General features: G+C 39.3%; 1 protein-coding gene across 1 annotated transcript; it reads left to right on the forward strand.

Annotated features, from left to right (window-relative positions):
• Nucleotides 1-1,314: 1,314 nt before the first annotated feature.
• LOC136240364 (uncharacterized) lies at nucleotides 1,315-14,340 on the forward strand. The gene is made up of 11 exons (XM_066031317.1): nucleotides 1,315-1,552; nucleotides 5,205-5,369; nucleotides 5,832-5,953; nucleotides 6,586-6,699; nucleotides 6,909-6,974; nucleotides 7,026-7,094; nucleotides 10,541-10,691; nucleotides 11,153-11,246; nucleotides 11,302-11,348; nucleotides 11,401-11,502; nucleotides 13,095-14,340. Exons 2-11 carry the CDS (start codon nucleotides 5,231-5,233, stop codon nucleotides 14,207-14,209), a joined length of 2,019 nt encoding a protein of 672 aa, XP_065887389.1. The 5' UTR covers nucleotides 1,315-1,552; nucleotides 5,205-5,230; the 3' UTR covers nucleotides 14,210-14,340.
• The last annotated feature ends 221 nt before the right edge of the window (nucleotides 14,341-14,561 follow it).

Genomic DNA, 14,561 nt, shown 5'->3' on the forward strand with positions numbered 1-14,561 from the left:
CATTTACTTCATCTTTTCTTCTTCCTGTAGTAAAGAAAAAAAACATAGGTTAAAAAAGTCCTAAAGCTGGCCATAGGCCAGGTTTGGGGTATACAAATACAAAAAGAAATGAAATCTAATCCAAAACAGCCAAGCTGCAAAAAAGGTGTGCGGCCCTCAGAAAGGCTATGGTGAAAAAAGATGTGAAATCCAAGGTGGCGGCCAAGAAATGGCTGTGATGGTAGGTTAATGGTAAAAATTTTAATAATGACAATTTAGGTAAATTTTGTGAAGCGGCACAAAAATTCACCTGAATTGTCGTTATTAAAATTTTTACCATTAACCTACCATCACAGCCATTTCTTGGCCGCCACCTTGGATTTCACATCTTTTTTCACCATAGCCTTTCTGAGGGCCGCACACCTTTTTTGCAGCTTGGCTGTTTTGGATTAGATATAACTTATGCACGAAGTTCTGGGACGGCTTCTAGCAAATTAAATCCATTTTTAGACAGCCTATTTACACTGTTAACTTGCCTGTTAATCATCAGCCGGCACTACCATACAACCACAACCATGCACGAACCGTCACCGCTGGAATCATCTCAGCCAGCCGGCTATGGCCCCAGCATCTTTGCTTCCCATCTAGACTCTAGTGAATTGAAGATATCACTTTTACCATCCAATTTACTGATGACGAAGCTTCTACTCCATGAGAGTCAACCATGGTGAAATCACGAAATCAAAATTAAAATCACGAAATCACAATTGAAATCATGAAATCACTATTGAAATCATTGATTTCAGAGAAATCACTGTGATTTCGAAATCTCGTACACCCTTCCAGAAAGTGGCGGACCCCCCGACCTGTTTAGTTAGCTTGTTCATAATTTATGCAACTGATAGCTAGCTCCAGTAGTATAGTGTTACTCCCAATGCTTCTCACCCCACTGTTGATCTATGGTTGCAGCCTGATGATTCTGTCGAATAGAAGTCGAAGTCCGGCTATGTCTTCAATGTAGCCTTCAAAATAATGGCTCACTCGTTGCCCAATCGGGAACGCTCATGACAAACTGAAACCGAAAAGGATGGTTGTACCTAGCTGCATCAATTGAACAGTGATGAATATCAGTAGTCACCGCGCTTGTTACCGCATTGTGAGACACCACATAACAACCGGAAGTCACGTGATCACACCTCATCAAGTTGGGTGAACTTAGCCTAGCCTGGCGGCCGCTCCATCCGAATTGATAATCGAAGGGGTGGCCGCACCAGACGAAATTATATAGCTTCGGAGCATTATGTCTACTTAGCTACATCATACCTTCGTTTTCTTAGAATTGCTATACATGTGCACAAATAAAAGGCTACTGCAGTAATGAGTCAAGAGGTATTATAAACTTGACTTCCTGCCGTAAGGGATAAAATTGTAGTTCGATTTTGGGGCGATAGCTACATTAAACACTTCTGAGAACTGATTATCAATTCCGATCGATAAGCCGAACTATATACTATACGTTAGCTACCTCTAACGGAGAAGAGTCAGGACGGCACCGGTGAAAATAACAATACAGGTACAACATGCTACTGCAACCATATTGCTACGTAGCTATTATTGTTATAATTGGAGTAGCTAGCTTAGCCTAGCTAGGCTTCGTATTCGCTCTCGAAATTTAGACGATCATACACCAGTAAAACAACAGTATAACTCTTACCATAATAAGAAATCCTTTTTATCTCCGCTTCTAGAAGGCTTATCTGCCCTTTCTCTTCATTCTTCTTGTGCCAGATGAATCCATACTGATCAAAGGTAAGGTGTTGATTATTGCAATGCTGACGGCTGGCGCATTTTGTATTGAATTTACTCCAGTTTTCAATCCCGGGTAAGGTATATATTATCTATGAACACACACACCTAGCTACTCTAATCATGAGGAAACTCACCAGAAGAGCACTGCCTTGACCAGTTCATCACTATGAAACGAAAAATTCTAGTGCCTAAACTCATAGGCGATTCTAAGGGGGGGCCAAGCCCCCCCCTGTTAAAAAATAACTTTTAAAAAATCTTGGGGAAAAGTTGCTGTATAGATTGGCATTGTTATTTTTAACATTTTTCATGTTTTTAGAACAAATTTTAGGCTGTTTTCAAGCCTTTAAATTGCAAAAATCCTGCAGCTTTTGGGGGTTGCACCCCCAGACCCCCCTGAAAATTCTACTTTATACTATAGCCAAACAACAATAGTTATGCTGTTCCCTACTGGGCCCCTCCTGTAGGTCAGGTCTAGAATCGCCACTGCCTAAACTGTCTGAAAGACGCACAATTATTGTGCCACTTTTAAATGAAATTTACGGGAGAAGAAATTCCGTAATTTTGCGGGGTTTTGACATCCCTACTATGTGACTTGTGCTGTAAAGCCTTAATAAAATAAATAAATAAAAATGTGATAGGCATATCACATTTATATGTATGTATGTATAATATATATAGCTATACAAATGCATACTATCAATGGTATATGATTCACAAGATAGTGCAAGCTTCTGTTTCTGCATGTAGCTAATACATTTACTGTAGTATAGCAACGTATATAGCTACATAATACAATGTAAGTGGTAGCTTTTGGATAGACATTGTATTTGAAGGTTTGGCCTTCAAAATGTCCAAAGAAAATGATTATGTATTTTCTCACCCATGTTAGTTTCATATAGTTAGAAGAGCAACGTTGTGACAAAACCTAAACAACGTACATACCTCAGCTGTTGTGGCCCATAACTTTACATTAAAAGAATAACACAAGTCACCACATGGCTTGCAAATTTTGGTTGTGAGTGTGATTATGCATGCAACTGCACCAGATGGTTACAATTTTACCTCATACATTTGCAAACATTTTCATGGCCACAGTACAGATTTCCACCTAAATTCAGAAGTGAATAATTAATTTAAAGTTGGCATTCTTACAAAGTGTACACAGAATGTGTTATTAGTACTGCAATTACTGAAGATAGAACTACAAGCAACATTAACATTGAAACATAATACTTGATTCCTTTCTGCACTAACTCATTCTTGTATATCTTTACTATACTGTAGAATCCATTTACGACTTTTGCTGTTGTCGCTGTTATGTATGTGTGTAGGACAATGCTGATATAGAATAAAGGTAGGTACTGTTTGTCCGTACATGATTTTTGGTTCCAGTCTGGGCACTACTAACCTAGGAGTACAGTATGGTTTCACTTGACTTTAGGTTTTTGACAAAGAACTTTAAAAACTATACTGAATGTGAGAAAATATGTAGATTTGGAGTTTTTAGTCTTACTTGTTTACCAGACAGTAACATCTCTCCAGTCTAGCACTTGTAGGATTGTGCAGGATGTAGGGTTATGAATAATATGTTCCAAGTATTTTCTGCACTTGAAGCCAATTTTAGCACATCTTAATGCTATATAAATATTCTGTTGCAAGTTAGCTAACACATACGTAGTGTGGGTAGTTAACTATAGTTTTGAAGTTGACATTATAGTGACTAAAGAAACTACTTACACCTTCTGCAGCACTTATGTGTGTACTTTCTGTGTTCTATGCATGGTCACACTTGATATAATTTTGACATGCTTCATCAATAATAATTATTTTTGACCTTATTTGGGTGAGTAGTATTGCTATCTAGTTTCATTGTAATTAAATGCACCACAAGACAATATTCGGAGAATCTGAGGGAGGACATGCATAGTGACCAGCTAACAATACATAACAATTCTTTTTGTGATGCATGAGAGGTTCTCATATTCTGTAAATGTTTTCTCATGTGCAAGAGGTAGTTACTGAGCTGTCTGTATATATAGTTTCACAGTATATGTGGCTAATACTAATACCTGCCCTGCCTACACCCATCAGTTTCTGTATGCACACCTTTTGATAAGTAGATAGGCAAGGTCAGGCTTAAGGTACACATACAAGCGAATCAGTGCTTTGTGATGTCCAAGTTTCTTGCTTTTAAAGAAGTAGAAAAGATGTTAACATCAAGAAGTGAAGTAAGATTACCAACTCTATAGAATACAAGTACACAGAAAAATTTGGAATTTTCAGCTAGAGTAGGGACAGCACATCGATAAAAAGTACTGAAACAAGCTGGAGTAGTGCACGATATTAAATCACAGTGAAACAATAAGAAGTGTTATATCCCTACTGTGCTCAAGATACCATAGTGGAAATGCACAGTAGGGTTATAACACTTCATATTGTTTTACTGTGATTTAATATCGTGCACTACTCCAGCTTGTTTCAGTACTTTTTATTGATGTGCTATGGTCCCTACTCTAGTTGAAAATTCCAAATTTTTCTGTGTATTTGTTTGTTAACTATTTTTGTAAATAATTATTATGACTGGTGAACCCACGCATACCACAAAAGAAATGGTGCGCATGCCCCAGCTATATCAATTATTATTGTCTGAAAAGTGAAGTATCCATTACACTTCTTTGTCAGTTATGTTCAACCCGTTACACAGCAGTACGAATCAAGAACTGTTTGAAAAGCACTCCTACAATCAAAATAGCCACCGTGAAAAATACGGACGATTTCCATTATGAAGAGAAGCCATCACGTGCTACCACCAAATCAACACTTTTTGCTGTTAGCATAGATGAATGGGATGCAAAGAGGACACTGGTAAGTCCATGAAGAATACATTGTACATACTGCGGTATGACAAAAGGCACCTCTCAGGCTGAAGTGACATCAAACAGTGAAACAATCAAGCCCATAGCATTAGCCATTATTGTCAATGAGTTACGCTTGTCTGAAGGCATCAGTTACTTACTCAGTCAGTCAGTAGAAAATTCCATTAAATAATTGTTCTAAAAAATTCCATAGCAACTTGTTGAAAGTATTTCAGGTTGATCTAAAGGCTTGTTTGGGCTTAGTTTTACCTAACCAATACTGCCTCATCATCATCAGCGAAAATTGAGGCTGATTTTTGGGTGATGTTATTTCTTGGGTAGTTTATTTATTTATTACGACTTTACAGCACAATAGTGATATATAGGGTTGGTAGTTTGTAAATTGTCAACACAGCGTTGAATAACGTAGCTACCAAGCTAGCTAAACTGCTACTGAGCTAAACTTAAAAAGAGGGAGTTTGACCAAAATCACAGAAACCCATCTAGATATGCCTCTGGTCCTTCCATGTGTCACAAATGTTCATTTGTGCTCTAATACAGGTTAACTGAAGTCATATAGTGGAACAATGACAACCACCGCATTCAAAGAGATGACTAATAAATTCAAGCCTTGGAATGGCAGTAACTCATCCCTCTGGTTTGTAATGCAAGCAGAGAAAGAGCTACAAAAATCAGCCGCAAAATTTGCTTCTGCTAAAAGCAATGGTATGAAAATACTGCATATTGTATGTGTTATAGTAAACAGTTTCCTTTTAAAGTACAAACAACTATAGAACAATGCAAACCAAGGCTGGATCCATAGTTTTCTGCATAATTCAAACACTACCAACTCTGAAGTCATGTTTATACTTTAAAGATACTAGTTTCCAGTGTTATACTGACTTAGAGAAATGGTGGGTGTGATTTGTTGATTGGCACATGGTTAGCCACAAGTCTCATAGTACCAACCCATGCAACTACCTCCCTACAAGTTTCTTCACCAACAAGAGACTCTATAGAGAACAAAGTTAACTCTGCATGCCATTTTAAAGTGTAGATATGATATCTTTGTAGCTATAATCTAGGATCTTATGTAGGTCATATTTTTTTTTGATAAGAAAGTAATGAAAATGTTTAGACTGAGCAGTACATAATGTCATTGCTACTAATAACTGTTTACTATTGTAGCAATGAGTAGTTTGTTGCAATGGAGCAAGGAAGGGCAGAACCAACTGTTTACTGAGATATTTGGGAAAGTTGCAGAACTAAACTGGATGTGGGAGAAAACCATTGAAAAATTTGTTGAACAGGTATGGGTTAGTGTATGCTTGTGTTATAACAAAATCATGACCAGCCAGACCAACATTTTACCTATTATATATACACATACATGCACAGAGACAAATATAAAAATAAACAGTCTATCAGACCATAGTCAGATGTAACGTCAAAGGAGCCTATGGAATGTACATTACCTAACATGGTTTATGGTTTTGATTGCTACTTATCTACATTGTTACAACCCAAGGAGATAACCATGAAAGTACTTGGCACTGTTGACATTAATCTTGTTTACAACTAAACTCCTACCACGCCCTATCATTGCTGTTCAAAACTACACATGCATCGTAGGACATTTTGGTGGGTCAACTGCAATAGCATTATATTTGTCGCTGCATTTGTACAAGCATAATATGATGTCTTAAAACCTGTTATCTGCATGTGAAAACTACAAAAAGCTATGCTACAACTGGAAGGTTTGGTAAACAAGTTTAGTGAATGGTCATCATTTGGCAAAATAATTTTTCAAACTAGTACAGCTACACTTTAATGTTTATTGACTCATTGAAAACTGGATGCACCCTGTATACATAATTCCATTATGTACATACGTCTAACATCAACTTGATAATGACATCTACTTTCCTAACTTTGTTCACAGTACTCCAGTTATCAGCACTACCTTAAGATGCTGTTTAAGGCAGATAAAGAGATAGATGAGCACAATAAGGAATTAATGACTTGCTATTCTAAAGTGACTAAAGCTAAAAAGCAGGTATTATGCATAAATTATACTGTAGTCTCTTAACACATTCAAAATTCAGAAAATTTGTGCTATGAATATTTTTCTGCTTGTGATTGTCTAGAGCTAGCTTTTAAAAATCACATAATAATTATATGCACCAGATTTATGTTGGTTTACACTGTGAATTATTTGATCAGCTGTTACATGTTGCATTTAAGTTCACAATTATTTCTGTGTAGTTTGGAGCAGCCAGAAAGAAGGGGGATGCAGCATGCATTATGACACGAGAGGATGAATTGAAAAAAGTTTTAGCTAATCTTATTATTTACCTCATGTCTAGAATTGCACTTTTTTAGATGATATCACAGTACACTTCCATGCAGGAGAAAGTAACTGATAGCATCAAAAAGTTGGAAAATACAAAAGTACATAATATGTAGCTAAATAGTACATGTCACATATGCATTAAAATTTATTATATCAAGGGTAGATTTTTTTTAGGGGGGGGGGGGGGGGGCAGTAGTGGCTCAATATGTGAAGTGATATTTTGTTAATAGTGTTGTGTAACTTTGTAACCAATGTAACTGGTTACTTGGTGAACACCAAATAAATTGTGTATTTAATTTCTTTTAAATAGGTGGTTAAATTAATGTGAGCTTTAATTATAGTACCACATTGTCTTCAGTAGGTATTATAATAAATCATGTTTTAAATGTTTACTATTGTTTTATTACTAGCAGAATTGCATGTAAGGATACACAGGGTTACATGAAGAATACAAGTACATGTGTACAGGATAACATGTGAAGGGTGTTACCCAGAGATTCAAGTAGATGTACAGGGTATATAATAGAACAGGATTACGGGTGGATACACAGAATTAGCTGTGGATACACAGAGTTACAGATGGATACACAGGGTTAAGCGTGGATACACAGGGTTACATGTGGATACACAGGGTTACAGGTGGATACAATGGGTTACAGGTGGATACAATGGGTTACGGGTAATTACCCAGGGTTACATGTGGATACACAGGATTACTTGTGGATACACAGGATTACTTGTGGATACACAAGGTTACTGGTGGCTACACAAGGTTATGGGTGGCTACACAGGGTTACGGGTGGTTACACACAGTTACTTGTGGATACACAGGGTTACTTGTGGATACACAAGGTTACGGGTGGCTACATAGGGTTACATGTGGATACACATGGTTACTGGTGGATACATAGGGTTATGGGTGGTTACACAGGGTTACGGGTGGCTACAGAGTGTTACGGGTGACTACACAGGGTTATGGTTGGTTACCCAGGGTTACATGTGGGTTACGGGTAGTTCCACAGGGTTACTTGTGGATACACAGGGTTGCTTGTGGATACACAAGGTTATGGGTGGCTACACAGGGTTACGGGTGGTTACACAGGGTTACATGTAGATACACAGGGTTACGTGTGGATGCACAGGATTACAGGTAGCTACACAGGGTTATGGGTGACTACACAGGGTTACATGTAGATACACAGGGTTACTTGTGGATACTCAGGGTTACTGGTGGACACACAGGGTTACGGGTAGTTACACAGGGTTATGGATGGCTACACAGGGTTACGGATGACTACACGGGGTTATGGGTGGTTACACACGGTTACATGTGGGTTATGGGTGGTTACATGTGGATACACAGGGTTACTTGTGGATACACAAGGTTACGGATGGCTGCATAGAGTTACGGGTGGTTACACAGGATTACATGTGGATACACAGGGTTATGAGTGGCCACGCAGGGTTACAGGTGGTTACACAAGTGTGGATACACATGGTTACTGGTGGATACACAGGGTTACGAGTGGTTACACAGGGTTACGGGTGGCTACAGGGGGTTACAGGTGGCTACCAAAGGTTACTTGTGGATATGCAGAGTTATAGGTGGTTACACAAAGTTACTTGTGAATACACAGGGTTACATGTGGATACACAGTGTTACTTGTGGATACACAGGGTTATGGATGGATACACAGGGTTACTTGTGGATACACAGGGTTACCAGTGGTTACACAGTTTTTTTGTGTGGATACACAGGGTTATGGATGGATACCCTGTGTATCCCCAAGTAACCCTGTGTAGCCACCCACAATCCTGTGTATCTACCCGTAACCCTGTGTAGCCACCCGTAACCCAATGTAGCCACCTGCAACCCTGTGTATCCACATATAACCCTGTGTAGCCACCCGCAACCCTGTGTATTCACATGTAACCCTGTGTAACAATCCGCAACCTTGTGTAGCTACCTGTAATCCTGTGTAAACACCCGTAACCCTGTGTAGCCACCCGTAACCCAGTGTAGCCACCTGCAACCCTGTGTAGCCACCCGCAACCCTGTGTATCCACATGTAACCCTGTGTAACAACCTGCAACCCTGTATAGCTATCCATAATCCTGCGTATCCACTCGTAACCCTGTGTAGCCACCTGCAACCCTGTGTAGCCACTCGCAACCCTGTGTATCCACATGTAACCCTGTTTAACAACCCGCAACTCTGTATAGCTACCCATAATCCTGTGTATCCACATGTAACCCTGGGTAACCACTTGTAACGTCGTGTATCCACAAGTAATCCTGTGTATCCACATGTAACCCTGTGTAGCCACCCGTAACCCTGTGTATCCACCCATAACCCTGTGTATCCACATGTAACCCTGTATAGCTGCCCGTAATCCTGTGTATCCACAGGTAACCCTGTGTAGCCACCCGTAACCCTGTATAACCACCCATAACCCTGTGTATCCAAAAGTAACCCTGTGTATTCACCCATAACCCTGTGTATCCACCTGTAACCCTGTGTATCCATAAGTAACCCTGTGTATCCTTCCGTACTTTGTGTATCCAAAGTATCCCTGTGTTTCCACAAGTTATTCTTTGTAATAACCTTATATCCCATTGTAGCTTTCTGTAACCTTCTTTAATTAACACAATTGTAATGATTCTTAATCATCTATCAATAATTTTGCTGACATCTATACTTTAATGCATAAGCTTGCATGCCAAATTTTCGCACATTTCTAATTTCATGTATTGAGCCATATCTATGAGAGGGGGGGGGTGCATGGGGGCTGAAGCACCCACTCCAAACTTTTACTATATATATGCTAGCTAGAATAATAATAGAAGCTACAGTACTGGTGCAATTACATTCAAAGCATACATGGACAAGCTAGGAAAAGATGGAAAGAGTGAGAAGAGAACAGCTAATCTCTTCACATTGACTTCTAAAAAAACTGCTAAATATTGAAATACCCTGATATATAGTCTGAATAGAATAGTCAATTACTCGAATAAAGCATCCTAAAACTATAAAGAACAAAGACCAATTCCTAGACCCATTAAACTTCAACTGTGAACTTAACCATACTGCAGCCGTTCACTCTATAAATTATGGAAGCTAGTTACCACTGCTAGAAAATAATAATTATTTCACTTTAATACCTAAAGTGGCTCACAATGCTTTTTCAATAAGGTTTAGTCAAAATTATTGCTAAATTCTATCTCAGAAAGCATGCAAAATTGTCCTGTGGGGGCTTATCCCCAGACCTCCCTAGATAAAGCATGCTCCTCGTGCTGAATGTGCTTCTCACACTGTATTATTAGTTATATCAACTAGTTGCAACTTTTCTTAGATCTTAGCACTGTCCCTTTAGAAATCCTAGATCTGCACCCCTGCATATAAGCTATAAATATAATCATGCAGCATTTATATCTACTGTGTGAGTGAAGTGTACAATATCATTCTTGTGTGTGTAACTAAGAACAAAAGTAAAGTACTATACAAAATGATTTGTTGGATGTAATTTCTCTACATTGACAACAGGTAACATCTGTGAAGGCAGCATTGAAGGAGCAAGCTAATGCCTATGCGAACATGGCTGGAAAATGTCAGGCTATCTTTACTGCACAACGAGCTGTGGCAGCAATCATCCCTGTCCAAAATCATGGAAGTGCTTTACTATCAAATCAACATGGTGAGTTTTGCTCTTACATGCTCATGATCCAATTGTAAACTGCCTGCCTGCCTGCCTGCCTGCCTGCCTGCCTGCCTGCCTGCCTGCCTGCCTGCCTGCCTGCCTGCCTGCCTGCCTGCCTGCCTGCCTGCCTGCCTGCCTGCCTGCCTGCCTGCCTGCCTGCCTGCCTGCCTGCCTGCCTGCCTGCCTGCCTGCCTGCCGGCCTGCCTGCCTGCCTGCCGGCCTGCCTGCCTGCCTGCCGGCCTGCCTGCCTGCCTGCCGGCCTGCCTGCCTGCCTGCCTGCCGGCCTGCCTGCCTGCCTGCCGGCCTGCCTGCCTGCCGGCCTACCAACAATTTGGACATGGCACAGAACTGTATGGATATAATACATTACGTTATAGCTATTGTATGTTAGATATAGTCTATACTCACATGTGCCCAACATATTGCATATGTGAATATATTTTCACGTATTTTTCTAGTATTTTTTGAGAATATCTCTAAGCTTGTTGACTCAGTGGGTGAAAAGTTAGGATTAGTATCACCACGTAATGGAGAGGATGACACAACAAAACCGTACGTTGTACACTAATACAAAATCCATTCTACATTGTACATATTCACATCATAGTATCCCTGCCAGATCTAGAGGAGCAACGATTTCAATTCCACGCTCAGGTATGTGACATACTATTTAGCATGGTTGAGTATACACATGTATATGATATAGGTAAAAATAAACTACCAGTTCCTCCGAGGAGTCCAGAGTCTTTAAAAATTTCTGAACCACCATATGAACCAATGGATGTTACTCCAAATAGGAAACAATCTGGTGAGTTTGTATTCTACACATACTGTATAGTTTAGGTATGAGGCTATTATGCTTTTATCACCCTCTGGAGAAATGCCTGTTATTCCCAAACTTATTTTCGGTCAATAATGTTTGTATTAGACCATTTACATTGATTCTTTAGCTTTAAATAGTTGAACTCTCTCTAGGATGATTACTTCACAGCTGAGCCCTCTACAAGGTGGCTTCTTCTATCTGATCTCTCTACAGTGTGATTTGTTTGTAGCTGAACTCTCTACAAGGTGGCGTTTTCTAGCTAAGCTCTCTCTTATTTCTAGCTGATCTCTCTACAGAGTAACTTGTTAGTCTAGCTGAAGTATTTACATCGTGAATTTTGGTTGTTAAACCCTCTGAATGAAGACTTGTTTGTAGCAGAACTTCTACAGAGTAAATTGTTTGTAGCTGAACTCTCTTGAACTCTCTACAGAGTGCATGACTTGTTTATAGCTGAACTCTCTTCAGTGTGACTTGTAATGTTAATTCTGAATCACTACAGCAATATATTTGTAGCTGAACTCTCTATATGGTGACTTTCTTCTTGTTGAACTGTCTGTAAGATTAACTGTTTGCAGCTGAACTGCCTACAGAATAACTTCTAATGTAATAAAATTCTACAATGGAGTAAATAAATTACTCTATTAGGGTGACTGTTCTATTAGAGTATCTCGATCTCGCATTTGCCACACGGAGATGGCTTTCGAATCATAACTCAGTGGTTTGTAATCCGATTCTTCTGTACTACTGCAAGGGCTTTCTATGAAGATTATTTCAGCTATACACCGATTTTCAGCTCATTGCTCTAAGCGGTTTGCCTAGTAGGCATCAAAAAGTAATACGTTTTTATTCATAAAAATCGATCGCATAATTGTGACACAGGTTGGGTTTTGTGTCATATCTCCATGGTCTTTGTCTCGATTTCTTTCAAACCACCAAAAGGCACTCCTACGATGGTTACTCCATCTACATAGCACTTTTCAACTCATTCCATGAAGCGGTTTACCCTGTAGGCGTGACAACAAATAGACCTTATTTTACGCGAATAATCGGACATAACTCCCGAACCATTCATCGGATTTGCACCAAATTTGATGCAAGGATTTGCCTTTGGACACCCTTTCTGTGTGCCAAATTGCAAGGCGATCGGAGCACGCGTTTGCGTTTTGTAGCAATTTTTGCAAGTGTGTGAAAACACAATGAAGAAGGAAAGAAGAAAAATAAATAAACGAGGAAAAAAATCGAAACTTTGGCAGTTCGTATCTCGGAAATGGCTGGAGCGATTTCCTTCACATTTGGTATGTAGACTTCTCTGGCTGGCGGGCAACTCTGTAGCAAATTTTGTTCTAATTGAATAAGGGATCACCGAGATATATAAGTGTGAAAATGACGTTTTCTTTCTTCCTGTCAATATACCCACGGTGTGGCGTGCCGGCTTTTTGGGCCGCACGACACACTATCGTGTGTCTTGATGCACTGTTATAAAAATTAAGTTTCTGCCAACTGATGGTGCCAAATAGTAAATGGAAAGTAGAGCATGGTATATTAATGTTAACAATGCTTATTTACTACAACTTTAGCCACAGTGAAGACAACTATCAACAGAGCTACAACACAAACTGGACCTTATGAGAGTATTGATGATTTTTGGTTTCAATCTCCAAAAGACATGCCGGATTCTGAAGACCAAGAAAATTTAAATGCACGCATAAGATCAAACAAAAGGAACGATTCTGGTCATTATGAAAAGATTGAATTCATTGAACAAAAACTGTCTTTCACTCAACGCCTTCAAATGCAAACAACTAACCCATATATTACCATCCTACCAAACACAGAGAGAGATGATTATACCTCAGGGATGACTCGGAGTAATTCTGATTCACACTTGCACTACACTAGTGAAAATGATTATATACAAATACCAGGAGTCTCCAATTCTCTCCATCTGCCAGTTAGTGGACATTCTTATCATGCCTCCCTCCCAAATAAACCAGAAAATCAAGTTGACAGTCTCTCTTTAGTTGATACCTCATCGTCACAGAAGCCTCCTTCACCACTCACACATGCTCCTACCTATGAGGAAATGTACAGTGAAGAACTGCAAACAGATAAAGAGAGAGTAAAAGATTCCGATTATGAACAATATCAATTTGAGAAACAGGTAGACACATCCCCAGCTGTTAGCCTACATGGTACTGATAATGCAGCATTGCAACAGAAACTCCAGCTGTCATGTTCATGTGGAGATATTTCCGGCATCATTAGTAATGGACTCAAGCAAGTTCGACCAACATCAAGTTTGGACATCCCTAGCTGCAATGATGATAGTCACCTCAGTGTGAAGTCTCACAGTGTCAGCCAAGTGAATATGTTAGCAGCACTCAACAAAGATGTATACTCCTTCATAGCAAATTCTCTACACCCAGAAAGGAAAGAAAAGAGCCAGCCATCTTTAAGTGAAATTTTTGAAAGGTATAGCCAAAATGAGCATACAATGCCTGCTGGTGTACCACTTAAAAGGGACAATAAGAGACATTTGTTATTTGGAAAAGCTGCTTCCCTTGACAGTACGATGTTGTCTAGCCACTCACTATGCAGCTCTGCAGAGCTTCTTTCTAATAACAGTGGCACTGTCTCTCTGATACAACAAAGAACACTGAAGGACAGTAGCATTAAGAAGATGGAGGAATGATTACTGTATGCAGTGACAGCTGTTGTAAAATTGAATGACATCTTACAACATGTATAGTATAGAAAGCAGTATTTACACATACATAGTATGCATAAATTTTAATCTATTGATTATATATGCTGTTATCAGTAGTGGAGGAAGTAGTCAATGTGAAGGAGGCTGACCAGGGTATAGAATCTCTGGCTGCAGGAGGTCTGGGGTGCAGCCCTCCAGAAGTTGCAGCAATTTTAGCTTTCACGATATCTCAATGTTTATCAGAATTAATTTATAGGTACAATTTGAATGAAATATTAACTTTTTGGTCAAAAGTGTTTAAAACATGCTGTTTTCAGTCAATAAAAATCCCCTTTCG

This window comes from Dysidea avara, chromosome 12, assembly GCF_963678975.1.
Source record: "Dysidea avara chromosome 12, odDysAvar1.4, whole genome shotgun sequence".
NCBI classification, from domain to species: domain Eukaryota; kingdom Metazoa; phylum Porifera; class Demospongiae; order Dictyoceratida; family Dysideidae; genus Dysidea; species Dysidea avara.